At 47.6% G+C, this 21,760-nt stretch overlaps 1 protein-coding gene across 1 annotated transcript; it reads right to left on the bottom strand.

Moving 5' to 3' along the window:
- Window positions 1-8,498: 8,498 nt before the first annotated feature.
- On the bottom strand, window positions 8,499-21,397 carry LOC110285623 (acyl-CoA desaturase 2). The gene is made up of 6 exons (XM_021151912.2): window positions 21,042-21,397; window positions 20,267-20,549; window positions 17,266-17,396; window positions 15,448-15,653; window positions 13,820-14,052; window positions 8,499-12,326 (listed from the first exon to the last, which is right to left on the bottom strand). The coding sequence occupies exons 1-6, from the start codon at window positions 21,063-21,065 to the stop codon at window positions 12,127-12,129; spliced, it is 1,077 nt and encodes a 358-aa protein (XP_021007571.1). The 5' UTR covers window positions 21,066-21,397; the 3' UTR covers window positions 8,499-12,126.
- Between the last annotated feature and the right edge of the window lie 363 nt (window positions 21,398-21,760).

Below are 21,760 nucleotides of genomic sequence, written 5' to 3'. Positions count from 1 at the left end.
TCGAGATTTCTAGACTCTCACCGCCTCCCCTGCATTTTCTCCTCCCACTGCCCACTCCACGCCCCTTCATGCCTGCTGACATCAGCCTGGAAAGTTCCTGATCACATTAATGTTGTGCTTTTCGGAGTGCTCTCCTCTACACCACGACCCAATCTGAGGTCTGTTTTGCTAACTCCTAGCGCTCTGCTTCCTGCTCCATAAGCGTTTGCACTACGTAGACGGAAAAAAAACAAACAAAACAAAACAAAAAAAAAAACAAAAACCGTACGCTGCTTTGCCAGCCCCCACCCCCTTCCTTGGCGAAAGCTGGCGACCAGAGCCCACATTCAAGGTCCGGGGGCCGTGGGGGTGAGGGTGGGGGGTGCGGTCAGGGACTGGGCTAGCCTCCATCTGTGACTGCAAAGTACACCGGCTAGCTTCAAGGAGCAGCGCATCCTGATTGGAGCGATGCATGCAGAGCCCCGTGAGGCCTCTGATTGGCTGCGAGGGGTCAGGCGCTTTGGGCCTGGTGAACGCGAGTGAATCTGGGGCCAGTGCTAACCCAGAGTAACCCCGGGAGGCGCCCGCATGCCTGACCCTTGCTTCTCCTCGCCCTAGCTGGACCTCGCCCGGCAGGCACTGGCAGAGGGCCAGGACTGGAGGAAGAGCGTTGCATGCTGCTTCTATTTCAGGCACTCAGCTTAACCTGAGTTGGAGTTTGATAGGGCTCCATGTGCGGTCACTAGGACAGTAATTTATGATGTCACGGGGCTGTGTATGTGTGTTTGGCGGCAGTGGGGTGGGAGGTGCGTTAGTGATCCAGGGAGGTAGCCACACTGCCTGCTCCTGGAAATGGCGAGGTTGGAGGCACGGTTTGAGGCTTTGGCTAAAGCAATCTTGCTATTGGAAGCAGAGCTTCTACTTTACTCCATGGGGTCTGGCCTTCCCCGAAAGCAGAAAGAAAAAAAAAAAAAAAAAGGAGAAATGTTATAGTGAAGGGGGGGTGACACTGTCCATTACTGCTGTTGAAAACTGTTCACTCAAAAAAAAAAAAAAAAAAAAGGTTAAACAGAATTATCACAGAAGAAATCCCATTCCTGTGTACACAAATCGACAGAGAGCAGATGCTAGAATATACACACACAAATGTGCAGAGCATACTATTCATAGAGGCCGGGGGCGGGGGTAACTCAACTGCTCCCCATAAATACAATGGACTGTTAATCATAAAGAGAAGTTAAAAACTGATTTGTGCCACAGTGTGAAAATGTTAGGGATCGATCAAAGAAGAGAAGATCAAAGAAATGACTTAGACACAGATTTAAGCCAGTAAAAAGTCTATTAGCTGGCTGGTACCTACAGTCTTGAGCCTTTCTCAGGGTGAGATGTTTGTTTTTAATTATTATTTTTTATATGAGTACACTGTAGCTGTCTTCAGACACACCAGAAGAGGGCATCGGATCCCATTCCAGATGACTGTGAGCCACCATGTGGTTGCTGGGAATTGAACTTAGAACCTTGGGCAGAGCAGTCAATGCTCTGAACTGCTGTGTCATCTCTTCAGCTCTCTCAGGGTGAGCTTTTAAGAATACACACACACACACACACACACACACACACACACAACAAAGCATGTCTTTGTTTGACACATCTTAGCAAGAACAGTTGGCCAGAAGAGGAACTACAGAAGCCAAAAAGCAAGGTTGGTACATTTACAGGCTTCCCAGAGCTATGGCCTTTGATGAATTAGATCTTTGTTTTCATTTTGGCGGGTGGCACTGCCTATGTGCGGGTTCCATGACCTGAATAGTACTTCTATCACATCACCATGTTAGTTGTGTTACGATTTGGGAGCCAACTAAGGACCGGGGGGTTGGGGTGTACTGTTACAAAGAGACACACAGAATGTGTGCAGGGAGGCTACCAGACACACACGGTATGGCTGTTTCTCCGACATAAATAACAACCGATTCATAGGCAGCATATTGGTTGTTGATACAGTGGGAGAGTCGTGAGGAGTCATTTGAATGGGAATAGTGTTTCCTTTTGGGGTGAGGATAATGAAATTTTTTAAAACTAAAGGTGAGGCCCAGTATAGTGATGAACATCTTTGATTGCAGCACTAGAGATGCAGAGAGAGAGAGTCTGGTCTAACAGACTGAATTCCAGGACAGCCAAGGATACAAAGAGAAACCTTGTCTGAAAACCAGATGATTAATTAATAACTAATAATAGTAATAAATGGTGGTGGCTAAACAGTATAAGTATATAAATCCATGCACCATGGTCATGGATTTGGGACCTTTAAAATGATGCTTTTTTTTTTTTTTTTTTGGTTTTTCGAGACAGGGTTTCTCTGTGTAGCCCTGGCTGTCCTGGCACTCACTTTGTAGACCAGGCTGGCCTCGAACTCAGAAATCCGCCTGCCTCTGCCTCCCGAGTGCTGGGATTAAAGGCGTGCGCCACCACGCCCGGCTTAAAATGATGCTTTTATGATGTCATTTATTCATTTAGTTAGGTTTTTTTGTTTTTGTTTTTCCAGTGTTGGGGACGCAATCCAGGGCATCTTAAAAGCATGGCAAGAGTTGTGGCTACATCATCAACCCTAAAAATAAACAATAAATAAATAAACAGAGCCTTATTTTTAGAGTGTAAATTGCTTTTACGCCAAGGAAATGCTGCTTCAGTTAACAGGCATAACTAACCCAAATAGTCTCAGAGGAGAATTTTTCTTACCCTCACCCTCCACTTCTAAAGAAAAAGAAAAAAGAAATCGTAAGAATACAGCCAGGCATGGTTCTGGGCCTGCCATGCCTTTGACAACCAGTTTTCTCTCGTTTCCTGTTCTTGTTCACAAAGTCTTTCAAGGCCTGACCCTGACTACTCATTGTTCTCGGTGGAAAATGGCCAAGATGCCAATGGACTCTTGGATGTCCCCAGCACCAAAATCACCATGAGTCAGCACGGCACACACTGCCCTTTTGTGAGCTCTCTGCTGTTCCCCCCCCCCCTCCCCCCGGGAAGATAACGTGGGAGGAGTGCTCACCAGAGGAGGAGGGCTCTTTCTGCCTCCAGCAGCCTCAGGGCAGAATCTCTGTCCCGTAGGGAGTTTATCATTGGGATTTATGGCGTGTGCTCAGAATTCATTGTCCAAACTCAGTGCTTTCTTTGTTGCATAAGCAACAAACATTAAGCACAGGTCACCGAAGAGAACGCCCACTTCCCGTGACATTTGCCACTGAGCGCCACTGTTGAAGTGCAGGGAGACATTTGCAATTAATGGAAGCTGCCCTCGAGATGCTCAGTCCTTTACAGGCGGTCAGACTGTAGTTTCGAGAAGAGAAAATGCCAGCACTATTTATATGGTCTGAGAGGTGGGTGTAAAACTGGGGTGTGGTAGGTCACAGCAAGAGAATGAGCTGGATAGATTGTTTGGTTCCAGAACACAGTAAGCTCATGCAGGGAAAGGGTGCCTGGATTCTGCGGAGCCTGACTGCCACACCACTCCTGCTGCCTGTAAATGAACTCAGCTACCACTCGCCAAACTGAGGCGCTCCCATCTCTTGCTTCTGATGTGAGATGAGACATCCTCCAGCCTTTAGCTTAGTGCCTGACCAGAGAAATGTTCCTGGCATTATCACTGATGTATTTATAAAAAGATAAGGAGGTATAGGATGTGTTCTATGGGGGTGTGGTGAGATGTGGGGGAAGGGGGTGCCTCAGCGGGCCCATGCTGAGGCATCCCTTCCCCTGAGGGACCAGCCACATGATGGTATAGTATAGAATAAATTTAGAGCATAAGGAGGGGAGTTAGAAGGGTAGTAGAGTCAGAGAAAGGCAGAGAGAGGGAGAGAGTAGAGAAGTAGAGGCCAGCCATGGCCATGAGTTTGTGGGGGGGGGGGGGGGGGAATGGGGAAGGGAAGATCCCAAGAGGGCAAGAGAGAAATAAGAGGGAAACAAGAGTAAGAGAGGGAGGAGGGGGCAAGCAGCCCCTCTTAGAGTGGGCTAGGCCTGTCTGACTGTTGCCAGGTAACTGTGGGGGGGATGGATGATTGTTAAATCATCGCATCTTCCAGCCTGCGAGCTTGACTGTCTGTCTTTCAAAAGGTGCTGCATTTGTGTTTGAGTTTGGCACAAGCCCTTTCATTTACAGAGAAGACCGGATCTGGCTTTCCCCAACCACTGTAATTTGATGGGGCAAGATTATCATCTCACAGGCTACATTATAGCAGCTGCTTTTGGTCACATGCTTAGTCTTTTTTTTTTTTTTAAGTCCAGAAGCCACTTTACTGTTGAATTAGAATGTAGAAGAGAGAATGTCCTTCCATTGAAGACTTGATTTTCACCAGTGCTTTCTGGTACATTTGCAATCCAACCTCAGCCTCTGTTAGGACTAAAAACAATCCAACACAAAGTGCCCTTCTCATTTAACGTCTGTTATTAGACATATAATCTATAAACCGAAACTGCACCTTAAAAATTTATAGTTACTAAGCCAGGGCATTGTAGCGAAAACCTTTAGTCCCAACACTCAGGAGGCAGAGGCAGGTGGATCTCTGAGTTTGAGGTCAGACTCTACAGAGAGTTCCAAGCCAGGCAGGGCTTCACAGAGAAACCCTATCTAGAAAAACCAAAACTTAAAAAAAAAAATTATTAGCTATTATCATGGTTTGAATGTGCTTGGCCTAAGGAGTGGCACTATTTGGAGGTGTGGCCTTGTTGGAGTAGGTGTGTCACTGTGGGCGTGGGCTTTAAGACCCTCATCCTAGCTGCCTGGAGGTTAGTATTCTGCTAACAGCCTTCAGATGAAGATGTAGAACTCTCAGCTACCATGCCTGCCTGGATGCTGCCATGCTCCTGCCTTGATGATAATGGACTGAACCTCTGAACCTGTAAGCCAGCCCCAATTAAGTGTTGTCCTTTATAAGAGTTGCCTTGGTCATGGTGTCTGTTCACAGCAATGGAAACCCTATGAAGACAGCTATCTTAGCGTATTTGCTCAGTTGTGCAACCATCACAATGTATCTTTTGGAAATGTTATTATTCACCATAAGAGGGCGCATTACTTTCCATTCTTCTCTGGTTGGTCCCTGGTAACTCCCAATCTGCCTTCTGACTCTAGATGTGCCTGTTTCAGACACTTCATATAAATAGACTCCTGCAGTACCTCTTAGGTCTGGGTCGGAAAAGTGGTCTGTCTTGTACTTCATTCTTATAGCTGAGAAATACTGCACTGTCTTAAAATACATTGTGTTTACACCTCTGCTGATGGATGTTTGGATTGTTTCTGCTTTTGCACTGTGATGTAATGCAGGTATGGACATTCATGTGCAAGTTTTTTTTTTTTAAGATTTATTTATTATTATATCTTAAGTACACTGTAGCTGTCTTCAGAGGCACCAGAAGAGAGCGTCAGATCTCATTACAGATGGTTGTGAGCCACCATGTGGTTGCTGGGATTTGAACTCAGGATCTTCGGAAGAGCAGTTGGTGCTCTTAACCACTGAGCCATCTCTCCAGCCCCATGTGCAAGTTTTTTGTGTGGACACATCTTTCCACATCCTTTGGGTGGATGCCTAGAAGTGTGTCTGTGATCTGTGCCTGCATGTTGCTAACTATTTGGGAGATGGCTGGTCTTCTTTCCAAAGGAGACGTACAATCTCAGATTTTCATCAGCAGCAAGTGAGTGTATCTATCTCTTCACATCCTCAGCAACACTTCCTTTTTACTTTTATGTTTTTATTACAGTTATCTTAGTGGAAATGAGATATTTCAGTACGCTGCTTAGTACAGGGTTGAGGGCTGCTAATACCAAGTACCTTTCCATGTCCCTTTTGCCCATCTGTGGGTCTTCTGGTCATAAATGTCTACTCAAATACCTTATTTCTAATAGCAGGTATTTATTGTTATGTATTATAAATGTATTATTATATATATACCATAATACATATATATATGTACATATGTAATATATGTACATATATACACATATATAATATATATATATATATATATATATATATTATATATGTATTATGGTATCCCTGTCGTCTTTTTGTTGTTGGCCTGTAAGGGTTCCTTTGCTGTGGGTCTTGCTCAGCAGTACAGCTCTTGCTTCCAGGCAGGATTTGACTCAGTCCTGCTAACAGCAGAATGAAAGCATGCATTTCACAGACACAACCCCATCTGCCTTTTCAATTACCTGATGGTATCTTTTGAAGGCCTAATGCCTCTATTTTGACGAAACCGAATTCATAATACTTTAAAAGGGTTGTTGTTTCTATTGTCATAAGAAATTATCATCTATGCACACCAGTGTTTTCTCCTCAGGGAATTTTAGCTTTACATAATATATTTGAGTTCATAGCTGTGTGTGATAGGACGTGGTGGGCCAACAATAGTAACAGTTACCTGCGGATATTCACTTGTTTAACTCTGCTAGAAGATTCTCTTTACCAGTTGAGCCATCTGAATGCTTGCCAAGTATCTGTTAATTGTAAATGTCTACTTCCAACCCGCCTTGGTCTGGTTTTATCCACTTTTATTAATGGCCCTTTGGAGAAAGTTTGAAAGAATAAATTTCATCCATCTTTGTATGTGCATGTGTGTATGTTTGCTATTTGTCTATTCTGGGTCTCTTGAATTTCCCTGTGAATGTTATAATCTATATATTCATCTACCTCACTGGAACTTTACTTGATAAGGATTGTCTCGAATTGGCAAGTCTGTTTTGGGAGCACTACCATCAATACTAAGGCTTCCCACCTATAACGTTACTTATCCATATTTTTTTCCCTTCTGTTTTCCTTCGATAGTACTTGATACTTTTGAGAGAGGGTTTCACTACTTGCCTTGGCTGGCCTGGTGCTCATGACAGTGGGTCAAGAGCCGGGCATGGTGGCGCACGCCTTTAATCCCAGCACTCGGGCGGCAGAGGCAGGTGGATTTCTGAGTTCAAGGCCAGCCTGGTCTACAAAATGAGTTCCAGGACAGCCAGGGCTACACAGAGAAACCCTGTCTCGAAAAACCAAAGACAGTGGGTCAAGCTGGCCTTAGAGATCCACCTACCTCTGTTGGGATCCCCATACCCCAAGTGCTGAGATCAGAGGTGTGACCACCCGACCCACTTCTCCAGGCAGCACCCTGGGGTACTTAAGCATGACACTTATTGCTTTTGATTTTGTGGTGATCCCGATCTGTGTCATTGTTAAATTATCCATTGCTAGTTTATGGAGGTAAGTTTGCCTTTTTCTGGCGATATATCAACAGCTTCCAATAGTTACAGGTATGACTTGGTTTTATTTCTTCCCCTTTTCCTGCCCTGGCAGACATCTTGGAGGACATTTCCTGGTTTCTCTGTGGAAGTAGAAAACTGGTAGACTGGGCATCAGGCAGTCCACTCTTGTCTCCATCAGTATCTTTTAAGTGTTTCTTTTCCTCTTGTGACATGGTTTAATTTCACCAGGACCTTAACCTACGGTTAGCCTCTCCTACAAAACAACAACCACCCAAAGGAATTTATCGCTATCTTCTGGGGATGTTTACCCTTGAACAAGAAGCAATAATTGTTGGCCTGGCTCTTAAGGACTGGCAAAGAGTCAACATGCAGTCCCTGATTCGGGGATTCAGAATTCCTGAGCCCTATAGAGTTGCTAAGGAACACACCTTCACTGACTCCACTGGTCCCCTTTATTTCTTTAAATTTTGAGGCAATCTTACTAGGTTGCCTGGCAGGCCTTGAACTTCCAGGCCCTCCCTCCCTCTCTCCCTCCCTCCCTCAAGTAGCTAGAATCACAGGCTGGCACCATGGCCTTACAAGAGCCCTTTAGAATGGATGTCTTAGGTAAAAACAGACTCAGGAATTGAGGTGAACTAGGAGCCCAGTCTTCCACGACCTGTGTTCCCTTTTTGTAGCCTCTAAGTAACCTTAGAGGAAGCAGAAAAGGCTACAGAGGAGGACATAAGGAGGGAAACCAAGCCCTGCCTTTCCCATCTTGTGATGGCGAACCCCTCCCTGGGTGGCTTCTCTTCAGGCATCAGCACTTTGAGAGGCTACCTGTTCCCTAAAGACAGGATATTCCTAAGAATGAGCTAGACTGCCCAACCAGAGCTTCAAGGAAAGATCTGCTCTATGACGCTTCGTTGACTGGGTGTGTTTGGCCATGAGCTACTCAGAGACCTGGCATTTGTCCAAGCCAAGGTGCCAGCTGATGTTTCTGATTTAATGTCCACTCACTACTGGTTTCCTGTTCCCAGAAATGAATCTCAAATAACACCGAAGGCAGAGCAGGTTACTGGGTACGACTCAAACCTCATGACTTCTAAATTCTCTTTTTTCTTTTTTAAATTTAAGACAGGGTTTCTCTGTGTAGCCCTGGCTGTCCTGAGTCTCACTCTGTAGATCAGGCTGGCCTCAAACTCAGACATCTGCCTGCCCCTGACTCCCTATTGCTGGGATTAAAGTTGCGTGCCACCGCCGCTCCTGGGAAGCTGTATTGCAGCCAAAACACCATGAGACATTTTGCAGTCAGATCCATTTCATTTTATTATGAACAAACACAACCTCAGATGAGTAGAAATACTTTCAGAGTTGGTATTAATGAAAATTATTAGATTACAAATAACTACAGTTGCACATAATAAAGGAAAAATCCCACCCAAGGAAGGAAACGGAGTCCTGCATGTTTTCATAGCAGTGAGTATACATTATCTGACGCATCCATTCAACCTCTGAGAATGATGTAGATTAACAACGTCATCTGGGACATAGGCACATGTCAAGTCCACGATGGACAGTTACTACAAAAATGTGCAGGACTTAAATACTCCTCTGCAGAGGATCCCCAAATGTTTTTATAAAGAGCATTTTCTCATGCTCACACCTACCCATGGAGGTAGGTCAGGAATATTATCCCAGTTTCACAGAATACTGAGTCACATTATTGTTAGGCGAAATGCCCAGTGCTACGGTTTGAGTCTGTCCCATAAGTCATGGGTTAGAAACTTAAATCCCCAATGCAACAGTGTTGACAGCTGGGTCCAGTAAGAGCTGATTAGGTCAGGTCGGGAGGGCTCTTCCCTCATTAACATCCTTATCCAAGGAGGGAACTCATTATCAAGAGTGGGACTGTTATAAAAAACTGAGAGTTGGTAGGCGGCCCCGGCCTTCACCACCAGTGTAACACGGCCACCGCTTTCTTAAATTTCCTACTAACCTACTTCAACTAAAGACGACACTCAGAACACTAGCAAACCAGGAAGAAAAGCTTTCACTTAAAATCCTATAACCAGCTTTTAAATCTTAAAACAAATAACAAAAGCTACAAATCGCGTACGTTCAAAATTACTTCCCCCATCCATCAGCTATGGGCACTTCAGCAAAACAGCCCCAAGAAAAGTTCCCAAAAAACGAAGACCCCAGAGGCAATCCTGCAGATCCATGTCCAGCTAACCCTCCAGCCAGGCCAGTTTTGATCCTGCCACACTTACAGGCTCTCTGGTTTTAAGGAATCCACGGAGCGAGCGAGCAAGCGCCACAGGCTCACGAGCAACACTGGTTAGAAAAGAGGTAAGGCACCCAAGTCAAACTTTAGCGTGTCCACGAGGCAAGGACTGTTAGAAAACTCACTCAATCAGATCTTAGTCTCTTATTAACGTGTCACTTGGTTTGAGCTTTAAAAATCTTGATAGCAGTGTTTCTTAGTGAGCTGGTACACCCTTACCGACAGATGTTATTTTACGGGGTCCTTAGCCACAGCGTGGTTCATTTAGATTCAGGGGGCAGGCTAAGAAGAGAGCTGCTTTTATTTTTCATATTTGATTTTAAGTGGGCACCATAACCAGCGGAACTGAAATCACTCAAAAGGCATATTCAAGGAATAGGGCCACAGGTCAGCAAATACCTTGTAATCTCCCAAGAATTCTATTTTAGCAAACAGCTGAAGGGTAAGGCTACTTCCAAGTGGGCACAGGAAGGTCCTAAAGCCTCTCTCTATTCAACTAGCACAGGAAGACTGTCCCCTCGAAGCACAGAACTTGGTATGCTGTACAGCCGACGCAGCCAGGCTTCTGCACTGCTGCACGAGAGCCTTTCTGCGAAATGCATGGCATCTCAGCTCTCCTGCCCTACCCAAAGCTTTCAAGCAGAGGCACTTAAGAACACAACCCTGACTGCTGTGCTTCCCACTTAACCACAGCGTCACCCAGGAGGGCTGATTAGCCCGCGAAGCTTTGCCAAGTGCCGGGAGCACGGTGCATGCTCTGCCCTGACTCGCTGGCATGTGTGCCACCAAACCATTTGTTTTGGAATGACTGAAGAGACAAAGAGTCTCTTCTGAGCCAGGGATGTTTCTAGAAAGTTGGCCAAACTTTTTCTTTAGAGCTGAAGAGAGTGTCAGAAGCCTGGGAGGGATAGAGGTGGAGAATCTGAAACCCACCAGAAAAGGATAGCTGTCTCTACCTACTACAGACAGCGGTTGTATCTCTTGAGTGAAGAAGCTGCCAGGACCACACATCTTTACTGCCTGGAAATATCCAGGACATTTCTGCCTAGACCAAGACTAAATGTCAAAGAGGAAAAAAGAAATACAAAAAACATCCCAAAACACAAAAAAATGGGTAGGGGAAAAGAGGCAGGTGTGGTAGAGCTGAGAGATTTCAGCCACGGATCCCAGGCAGAGTCCTACCTGGTCACAGAGCTAGTGAGGCATGAGTCAGTACTGCCTTGCCACAAACAGCAGCGGGACTGAAGGGGGCTAAAACCTAACCTGCTCTACTAGAGCACCCCAAAGCCGCGAAGTCCCCTGGTAAGGGGCCCTCAGAAGCTTTCCTTTGAGAAGTCATTAGGAGCCGCCCACAGCGACTTCTGACTTGCCCGTCCACTGCCCGACAGTGGGAGGGAGAAGGCGCTCAGCATCGTCTTCCGAGGGAAGCACTCATGGAGTGTTTGTAAGGATCCAGGACAGACTTTACGACTTTTCAGTTTTAACTGTGACTCAAGTTCAACTCTTGAAATCCTTCCACTGTTGGATGTATGGAAACGCCACAGCTATCCTCAATTTGTGGGCACGACCAGCATCTTAAAGATGGAAGAACAGGAATTAAAAAGAATCTGGGGGTGCAGCGCACAAGACGCTCAAAACCATGAGCGACTGCCCTCACGGATTCCAAACATGCCTCACTCGACGATCCCTTGCTCTGCACGTCCTGCTAACTGTTGTTTTTTTTAATTTGAGACAAAGTCTCACTAGCCCTGGCTGGCTTTGAACTCAGAGATCCACCTGCCTCTGCCTCTGTCTCTCCAGTGCTGCAATTTAAGATGCAAGCCACCACACCTGGCCCCAGGTCCTTGTCATTAAAGGAAAAGAAAATCCTTATTCAAGACCACTTTTCCTACAAATTGTTTTTCACTTTACTAGTATATATATATATATATTTAAAATCTTCAGCCTAAACTACACTGAGATACTGATGTGTTAATGTATTTTAGTGTCACGAAGTTCCTCGGTTGCCACCTACTAAGAATTAGGAGAGGAGGCGCGCTATGTCGAAAGGCTGCGGTAGCTCTGCCAGACCGAGCTGAGCCTGTTCACAAGAGATCCCCCTCTCCCACAGCTTTGATGAATCATAGCCTGCGTGTTGAACTTGGCCCCTTAAGATTTACCTGCTTTATAGGCTCCCTGCCAAATAAAAACTATTTTCTTTTTCATTCCATCTGGCAAAGCCTGGGCTAAAAATAACAGGAGAAATCTCTCAAGATTTTTCTTGTATCTCTAACTCAGAGCAGCTTAACAAGAGTTGGGGGTGGGGCACGAACCTTTACTGTAGACCCTTGAGAAGTTGGTGGACTCTGGAAGGTGAACACTGACCTATAGCTGAGCGGCGGCTGGCTTGGGGGAAGCAATGAGAAACAAGGTCATCAGGGACAAAGCAAAGAAAAAGACAACGGGAAAAGAAAATAGAAGGGAAGATGAGCTTAGCATCGAAAGGAAGAGCTGTCGACTTCCGATTTTTGTCCGTTTTACAATACTGTACCAGAATGGGTTAACGTCATCATTTTAGCATCTGGGTAGCAATACTCAGTAGTTAATTAACAGAACAGTAAAGCCTCTGCCAAGCTTCTGGAACAGGAACTGCAAGACCCCACACTCAGCCGCTCTTGCAGCTTCCGTCTCCAGTTCTCTTAATCCTGGCCAAGACAGCAGCCTTGGACACTCTCTTCCGGTCGTAAGCCAGGCCCAGGACAGCCATGCAGTCGATGAAGAACGTGGTGAAGTTGATGTGCCAGCGGTACTCACTGGCAGAGTAGTCGTAGGGAAAGGCATGGTGGTAGTTGTGGAAGCCCTCGCCTGCAAACAGAAGCAAGGAGAACAGTCAGGGGGCTCAGTGCTTCCTCCTCTGCCCACACCTCTTACCCAGTGGGCCCCCTCAGACTTAGGGGAATCAGGGCTGCAGGTGAGTGAATGGCTAAACCCAGCTTCATTTACTCGGAACAGACAGACACCACCAAAGGCACTGCAGTTACATTTATACTCTGGGACCTACACATCTTGTCTAAGTGACTCCATCTCTAAGAGGATCTCAGCACTGCAGAGTTTAAGTAATTTATTTCAAGCATAAAAAGAACATGGGCAGTTTTTAAATGTACTTTTAGTATTTGTATGAGTTTCTGCATGTGCACGTGAGTGCCACAGCATGCAGGATCGGTTTTCTCCTTCCACGAGGGTAGGTCTCAGGGATCAAACTCAGGCTGCTCAGGTTTGGCAGGCAAGTGCTTTTACCTGCTGATCCTTCATGCCAACCCAGAAAAAATACTTTTAATAATATCCAAAGTTGGGGCAGGAGAGATGGCTCAGTGGTTAAGAGCACTGACTGCTGTTCCTGAGGTCCTGAGTTCAATTCCCACCAACCACATGGTGGCTCACAATGGGATCTGATGCCCTCTACTGATGTGTCTGAAGACAGTTACAGTGTACTTACATAAGTTAAATATAAATATATAAATATATAATTATTTATATATATATATCTCCATCCAAATATATAGATATATATATGTGTGTGTGTATATAAATATATAGATATATCTAGCTCCATCCAAACTGGCCAAATTAATTGAGTGTTGTACCAAGATATATAAGCACCAATCTGAACAGTGTCGTTGGCTGACCAACAGCTCTTAAAAAGAAGTGACAGGTCTGCATAGGGAAAACTAACTTGAGGTCTTTGCTGAACTCTGTTCTCAGAAAGAACAGGAAAATGTGGGTACAGGTGGCAGAGGCACATGTGCATGCACCCTGACAACTGGATTAGATTTATAGATTGGACCCAACAATTATGATCCACTGATCTGGTAGGACTCCCGGAGCAACACTGTGGGAAGGGGAGCTCTGGCACAAAACAGGAGAAATCAGAAAAGCAGAGGCTAGGTGGGCAGGTGTCACTAATGGATAAGCCATGCCCAAGTACTCTAGAGATAAAAATGCTATCCACGAACATACTTGAAATGAATTGTAACTCTAGCTTTTATACAGCATGGCTAAATCAACATATGAAGCTTATACTCATGGAGATGACTCTGCTTTTCTATTAATGATCCCTGCCCTGAGCTGTCAGAGGTAATTAGAAAACGGAAGAACTCAAAAGGTCCCATCACAGGCACATTTTCACCCTTTCCAGAGAAGTCATGGCCTCTCAAAAGAATTCCCTAATAAATTACCCCCCCCCCGCCAAGTCTCACAGTGGGAAATATCAAAAATCGTATCATCACCATTCCTCTGGCTCCCGGCCAAGTATCTCTAAGAAACAAGCCACCAGATGTGGTCCTGCTGTGAGGACTTACCCACAGCTCCCATGGAAACCAAGATGTTCTCCCGAGAGCTAATGTTCTTGTCGTAGGGGCGATATCCGTAGAGGTGGGCGGCACTGTTCACCAGCCAGGTGGCGTTGAGCACCACAGCGTATCGCAAGAAGGTGCTAACGCACAAGCTGTTTACAAAAGTCTCGCCCCAGCAGTACCAGGGCACCAGCGTGGGCAGGATGAAGCACATCAGCAGGAGGCCGGGCTTGTAGTACCTACGATGAGATGGCACATTTTAGGCTTCATGGAGAGAGAGAACTCTCACGCTCCTTGCAGGCAGGGCTGATTTCTCCCCTGTCCCATGAGTAAAGACTAGAAGGAACCAGCCCAAAACCTGTGGTAGAACATTTGAGAGCAAGTGCTGTTAGCTCTCTGTTTAGATGGGGGGGATATGGATGTAGTAGATGACCATGTTATCCCTATTGCTTTCTGGGCTGCCTTTGTCTGTCTGTCTGTCTGTCTGTCTCTCTCTCTCTCTCAAGATTTATTTATTTTATATGTGAGTATACTGTTGCTATCAGACCCCATTACAGATGATGATGAGCCATCGGGTGGTTGCTGGGAATTGAACTCAGGACCTCTGGAAGAGCAGTCAGTGCTCTTCACAGCGGGGCCATCATCTCTCCAGCCCCTGCCTTTGTTTCCTCTCATGACCACCGGAATCTTCACTTAGCATGTGGTGGCATGCCTCCATTTCCCGCTACCAGCGTTCCTAGATCTGTTCCCCAAGCCCCAAACTGTCAGCCTCTGACACAGACCACAGCACTATTCCTTGGGTATACAAGGCCACAGATACTTCCAAGGGAACTGACAAGGGAACCGTGTCCTTCAGCAGTCACCATTTCCCTCACACCCTAGGAAGTCCCCTGCACGTAACTCCTTGTTTCTCTGCTTACGTCTTTCCTACCACCTAACTTGTGTCCTTCCCAAGAGTGGGCAACACTCCTGCCTCACGCTGCTGGAGAAGCCTTTAGTGATTCGGTTGCTAACTTAACTACTTAAGTCTGTGCGGAGGAGTCCATAGGAAGGGTGTTGGCGATGTGTCTTCATCATCACTCTTCTCTCTCACACCTGGGATTTCAAGCAGAGACTGCACCCCTGAACACCCTTCAGCTCACTGCACTGCCGGCAAGGCCTCTCCCTGGAACCCGGAACCCTCCATTGTCTCTGTGCTGCTGTGGCTTCAACGCCACTTTCTCCTAAGCCTGCCCCCTGCTCTTTGTAGCTGTCCAGTCTAGACAAATCCTGACTTGCATGGTGACTATCAGGCTCCTTGACTTATCACCCCCTTATAGGAGGCCACTTAGTCCTGCAAGATAAGCTCTCGACTGCACTCAGGGCTGTCCTGCCCCGCTTAGGACAATGAACAAGGTTTTTGTTTTGTTTTGCAATTAACTGGTGCCTATTATAAGATAACATGCACAGAGGAAAATTGGTTTCTCTCTGTGGCCTACAGGATGTTAAAAATACGTTTTAAAATGATCTGAACATGTAGACACAGTTAAGTCACGGCTTTTACTTTATAATTCCTAATAAAAAATGCAGACAGTGTAAACTGTACATTCCCGGGGGGTCACAGCCTCAGCTTCAACCCCCCACACCCCACTCACCTCCTCTGGAACATCACCAGCTTCTCGGCTTTCAGGTCAGACATGTCCAGTTTTCCACCCTTCTCTTTGACAGCCGGGTGTTTGCGCACAAGCAGCCAACCCACGTGAGAGAAGAAGAAGCCACGGCGGGAATTGTGAGGGTCGGCGTGTGTTTCTGAGAACTTGTGGTGGGCGCGGTGATCTCGGGCCCATTCATACACGTCATTCTGGAAGCACAGGAAAGAGGAACCCAGTATTGAGAAGAGAGGCCCTCCAAGGAGCCTGCAAGGACCTAGATGTCTGCAAGGGCCTGGGACTCTCAGCCCAACTCACAAAATCCTCAGGACTCTGGCTCAAGAATACGCACAGGGTGGAAGTGAGGGGCTATCCTGTGCTTCACCCTTGCCTTAGAGGCACATACAGAAAAAGCAATTTAAAGTCCCAGAGCAGAGGAACAGCACGGTCACCTCCTGAGGTTATACGAAAGCAAGCCTGGGTAAGTCACAGTCCTCATGCTTCATTAGCAAGAGTGTCAACCCTTCTAAAGCTAAGTTTACGTGTGTGGGTTCAGGTGCACGCGTGTCACGCACAGCCCATGCGTAAGGTTAGAGGACAACTTTCAGGACTCAGTTCTCTCCTTCCAGATTTAAGATCAAACTGTCAGGCTTGCACAGAAAGCACTTTTACCCAATGAGTCATTTGGAGGATCCCATAGCAGCTCTTCAACCAGGGACTATGGGGCACGGCTCACGTGGAGCGCCTTATCCTATGGCTCACAGAGTTAGTTACAAGGCAAGTGGCCTGACTCCTGGGGTGCTCCTCTGTAGAAACAGTGGAGGAACCCATTCACCAAGTGGCAACCCTTTCTGCCCAAGATCAAGGCCAGCAGGTAACTCCTGAGCACAGGTATATCTCCCAAGGACCTCTGGGCCTGTCTGCATCCTGGCTCACCTCAAGAGCACCCCACAGTCTCTTCATCCACACCCCCTCTGTCCCCCAAGAACACTAGGGATCTTTGAAAAGTAAAGTTGCTACGCCAGAGAGGATTAGGCAAATCTGGTGAGCATCTCAAATCTTGACAAGGCACAGAGGACCAATTTGGTTTCCTAGTTTCATCTTGCTGCAAATTAAACCCACCAGTGGCTACCCTGTGTCCTTAAGAGTTTAGGAGCCAGATGGGCGGTGGTGGCGCACGCCTTTAATCCCAGCACTTGGGAGGCAGAGGCAGGTGAATTTCTGAGTTTGAGGCCAGCCTGGTCTACAAAGTGAGTTCCAGAACAGCCAGGACTACACAGAGAAACCCTGTCTTAAAAAAAAAAAAAAAAAAAAAAAAAGAGTTTAGGAGCCACGAGGGTCCTCTACCAAGTCTCTGTCTTTTCTCTGCTGTAAGCTCTGTCTCTTGTAGAGATGTAATAACAATTGTGTCTACTTCCTCAAATGGCTTTGAGGACTTAAAAGAGCCCCAGGGTCTTAGGACACCTGTGGGTCTGTCCCACTGTGGCAGAGTCTAAGACAGTTACTTTAAAACGAACGGTTCACTTATGGTCTAAGAAACCAGAGTCAGTGCTTAGCTCTTGTGTGCCCTTTATACTAAAGACCCACAACTGCCAAGCTGTGTGACACCCCTGGGACTCTGAGATGAAAAGTGACCCGGCACATGGGGACCCTTTCTTGTTTCCCTTTACAAGTGACTCTATGGTATATGGACTTCAGCACTGATCTGCACTCTAGGGGACCACATAGCAGTAGAAACAATGGCTGTCCTAGTCAACTATACAGACCTTGATCCCTGACTACCCACCCCTGGGCGGAGACACGGCCACAGCACCCACTTCTTACCTGGAACGCCATGGTGTTGGCAATGATGAGGAAGAGCCTCAGGGGCAGCCGTGCCTTGTATGTTCTGTGGCTCCACAGGCGATGAGCCCCGGCTGTGATGCCCAGGGCGCTGATTACGTAGTACAAATACGCTGTAGGACCAGAAAGTTGGGCGTCAACAACAAGCCAAGATCCGTAAGGGAAGTATGCCAAAGACAGGTTCCTGGCACCCGTCTTCTCAGTTAGCCTTTGGGTAAAGGCCTGGTTTTCTCTGCAGCCCTGGGGCGCACTGATTTGTAGAAACTTTATACATTTTAAACACTTGGAACTACTGGTCATCACGAGTCTGGCTATCACTGGGTTTCATTCCCAGGGCCAATGTTCTTTGACCTCTAGCAGTCCTCTAAAGATGTCTGGTCAGGAAACTGCATTTCCTCAACTTAGAACCCATATCCAAGGGCAGTTCTGAAGCACCAGGCAGAACAGCTTGGGCAATGGCTAACTGGAAGAGACGAGCAGTGGCGTACTGAATAGCTAACTCTACACAAGGCTTTTAGCAGAGGTGCATTTCAACACCACCGCAGCATAACGGAAGTCAGATTTGCATAGTGGCGCAAACGTTACCAAGGGTACTACTCTCACATTCTCCACACACCTTGAACAAGGTGAGTTCTATTAGTGCCAAGCACTGCTATTGAAGAAACAGGTTCTGGAAAGGTCAAAGGTCGTCTGTCGACTGTTCCAAGGTGGGTTTTCCATCCGCCATCACTTGTTTCCTTTCTACTATTCAGCCCCTAAGATCTGCGTACTCACTCCCTTGTCTTGTGTCTCTCCCTGGCCATGGTCTTGTCCTTCCAGAATGTTAGATGCTCAAAGCTGGCAGATAAGATAAACACTGCTTCACTGTCCTTGAAGCAGAAAGGCTCAAGAAATGCCAGTCCTGATATCTCACTGGGACGGAGAGCGGTACAGCCATCTGACACCCCCCTCCCCTGCCCCCATTTGCAGAACTAGGGAGCAGGGGCCTTGGTAGAATAGGCTAATACTGGCTCCCTCCCAAGGAACACCAAGAAACAAGGGACCTTCACAGACTACAGAATTTAGTTGCTACTGGAAACCCCTCACATTGTACCAACTGCTGCGTCCTTCTGCAGTCAGATAACTCGTTTCCTGAGACCGCTCTCTCCTCCTTCCCAACTCCCGTACCTCCTACAGGATCCCAGGAGAGCAACCTTGGATGAAAGGCCTTCCTATCTGGAAAAATCCTAGGGTAACCAGAGCCCTGCATCACGGGATGGCTTTGGGCAGAGCCAAAAGCCCTTCGCTGAGCAACCAAGACCTTATGCTGCATATGATCCAAGTAGATTGGATCAAAACTCAGATGATGGGGTATGTGCGTGTGTGTGCGTGTGTGTGCATGCGCGCGCAACCACACAGGACACACAAACCTAGGCAGTCAGTCTTAGGCCTCTTCAGTCCACCTCTCCGTCTAGCAAACAGGAGACTTAGATCCCTCCCCTGTCTGCCAGAGAAAAGTGTTCACAATGGTGGGTAGGAACTATCTCTTTCTTAGCTTTAACTTCAGAAACGGGCTGGGGAAGGTGGGGGGTGGAGCTTTGTAATCTCTCTCTCTCTCTCTCTCTCTCTCTCTCTCTCTCTCTCTGTCTCTCTCTCTGTGCTGTCAAAAGCACCTATTCGGCTCCAGAGTTATAGAGTCCACAAAGGTACAAAAGACTCTTAAAGCAGCCGAGTCAGGAAAAGGCTGGCAGGGCACACAACTATTCTAAAGAACTATTCCATTCCTACTTTTGACAAAGATGTGAAGTCTATGAGTGGGAGCTGGGTGGTGGTGGCACACGCCTTTGATCCCCGCACTCAGGAAGTAGAGGCAGGCCGATCTTGCAGTTGGAGGCCAGTCTAGTCTAAAGATCCAGTTCCAGGACAGCCAGGGCTACAGAGAAACCTTGTCTTGGGAGAAAAAGTTTGGTACCTGGAAAACTCTCAAGGATTAGATCTCACCACTTATAGGACCTAGGAGGACTGAGGTAGAGAGGCATAAAGACAGCCGACAATCAGACAACCAGTCTTTCTATACACTGTCCTGCAAGAGACCTGCCATGAGTACCTACATGCAGACACTGTTCCAAAAAACCAATTGTTCTAAAGAAACCCTTGCTCTCCGCCTCTCTGAGAGCAGCAAGGGGCCCTGGACTACAGATGCAGTCCCTCCTTCCTGGTTCAATGTTCAGTTGTGTAACCACCTGCAAAGCACATGCGTGCAGCTAGGGGGCAGCACTACCCACCCATGGCTCCCTGGGCAGCTGAGCTAGGCAGGTCAGTGGCACACTCATCAGTTGGGCTGTGGCTGCTCCAGGCTCTCTTCCTGCTCAGGAGGTATGTGTTAGGTGTGGGGAGAAAGGTGCCACAGCACAATGTGGACAAGAAACGAGGGGCAGAAGGCTGAACAGAAAGTGAAACCCTCCTTCAACCTTATTTTATTCTAAGAATGGTCTGTTGACTGGCTTGTACCAAACCGTGGTACCATACACCTTTGAACCTGGATATACAGGAGCCTGCTTCATCTTTCTCCAGGCAAACCAGCCTAGTCTGGCCAGGCAGGAAGTCCAAACAGTTGGGCTTATAACCTACCCTCTGTTCTCTCTGCCTAAACAGCATCCCGTGGCTTTGTCCCCTCACTGGACTCAACAGGTTGCCCACTAGGCCCCTGGTCTAGCTCTTGGCTCTAATGTCTCAGAGGCAGGGCCTGTTTCTCTTGTGGCAGGCAGAGCTGGGACAGGTGCCATCAAGTGACTCATACAGAAAAGCCTGCTCAGAGACCTCGGCATCAAGCCCCCCCCCCGCCCCCCCATTCTTAACACCACGAGGTTCTTTGCCCAGCCCAGCTGGTCCAACAAGAACCAAAAAGAAAGGGCCACTGCCTTGGGTCAGAGGCCAGAGGCCACCTCTTTAAAGATCAAGGAGAAATCTGAGGTATTGGCCCAAGACAAGGGGCGCTGCTCACCGAAGAGGCAGGTGTAGACCTTGCAGGAGGGAACCAGTGTGATCCCGTACAGGGCTCCCAAGTGCAGCAGGGCCATGAGAATGATGTTCCTCCAGACGTACTCCAGCTTGGGCGGGGGCCCCTCCTCATCCTGATAGGTGGGGTCATATAAATCATCTTTTATTTCAGGGCGAACATCTGCTCCCCAATGGTGAGGACTCTTTTCAAACTTCTCGCCTCCATTCTGCTGTCCCCCAGAAGGTGGCGCTGTGATTGTGGTGGTGGCTGAATAAGAGCCAGAGATCTGCAACGAGAGGGGGTGGAGAATCAGGGACTGCAGACGCGTGGGGGCAGCAGGGGTTACTTTCCCTCTAATATAACTGCGGGAGAGATGCGATAGCGGCCATGCCCCAGTGCCAAGGTTGCATGACTGTGGGGCGCACCAATGGAACACTGAAATGTGCAGGCCATCGGGAATAAGCCTTATGATGAAGGGGCAAGAAAAGACGCTTTATTAGCAGCACCCTTTGCAACTCACAAAGGAAAATCTGCGCATATCGAAAAGAGGTCAGGTTTTTACTTTAAGAAACACAAGTTGGGGCAATCAACTGTACTGAGTAAAAATCCGGTTATCACCCGGTCCAGAAACAATCTAGCAAGGTTGAGCAATTCGGAAATGATGGCTAAATGCTCCCAGCTGCTCTGAACTCTCTCCAACCCTCAACTGCCACCCACCTAGAAGTCCAATCTGCAACCGCCAACCTGAGGGGGAGGGGTACGGGGGGTGTAAGCTCACCTCTTGCAGTATGTGGGCCGGCATCTTGGCGTCGGATGCTGGGGTCACGTTCCCAGAGATGAGAACGTGCAGCGAGCTTCAGACCTCAGCGACAAAGGGTGCTATGACTAAGTTTCTGCAGCCCGCTGCGCGGTACAAGCTCTGGGCCAGAGCTGGCAGTGGGGTATTAATGTCCTGTATATCCTTAGGTTCCTTATATTGATCAATGACCAGATAAAAAATCAAAAGCTGGCTGGCCAAAGCAGCCGCGGGCGGAGATAAGGATAGAAAATGAGAGGACGCCAAAATCGCAGCTTGCAGCCACCGGTGTCCAGGAGTCAGAATACTGCAGACACCAACACCGCATTGTCCCATCCCTAGCCAAGCGGAGGGGGGCGATGCTAATGAGGCCTTCGTAAACTCTGGCTAGTCATTGGCTGATGGGAATTTGGTACCACCTCGTCCTGCTGCTCTCATTGGCTCTGCACAATCTGCTGTTCCCTCTGCCTCCAGCTCCTCCCACCCTCCTCCCTTCTTTTTCTGCTCCTGGCTTCTCACCCATCCCCCGCTGGTCCTCCACCCAGCCCCCACCCTGCCACGGGGGCGCTTCAGCGTTTTCTCTGGGAGAGAAGACCTAATCTAGCAGTGGGGGTTGGCTACCGGGGCAGGAAGACGCGGAGAGGTACATAAAGTGGGAAAGCCACTAGAGCGCCGACCACTCGCAACTCCATCCGGTCTTT

The sequence above is a fragment of the Mus caroli genome, chromosome 19, assembly GCF_900094665.2.
Source record: "Mus caroli chromosome 19, CAROLI_EIJ_v1.1, whole genome shotgun sequence".
In the NCBI taxonomy this organism is placed as follows: domain Eukaryota; kingdom Metazoa; phylum Chordata; class Mammalia; order Rodentia; family Muridae; genus Mus; species Mus caroli.
Note: the sequence above shows the minus strand (reverse complement) of the source record. Positions and strands in the feature narration are given on the sequence as shown.

Coding starts and splice junctions, on each gene's coding strand:
- LOC110285623 (XM_021151912.2), bottom strand. CDS start 21,065: ATGCCGGCCCACATACTGCAAGAG. Junction 17,397..20,266: donor GGTCTACACCTGCCTCTTCG/GTGAGCAGCGCC, acceptor CTGGTCCTACAG/CGTATTTGTACTACGTAATC. Junction 15,654..17,265: donor CCAACACCATGGCGTTCCAG/GTAAGAAGTGGG, acceptor CTGTGCTTCCAG/AATGACGTGTATGAATGGGC.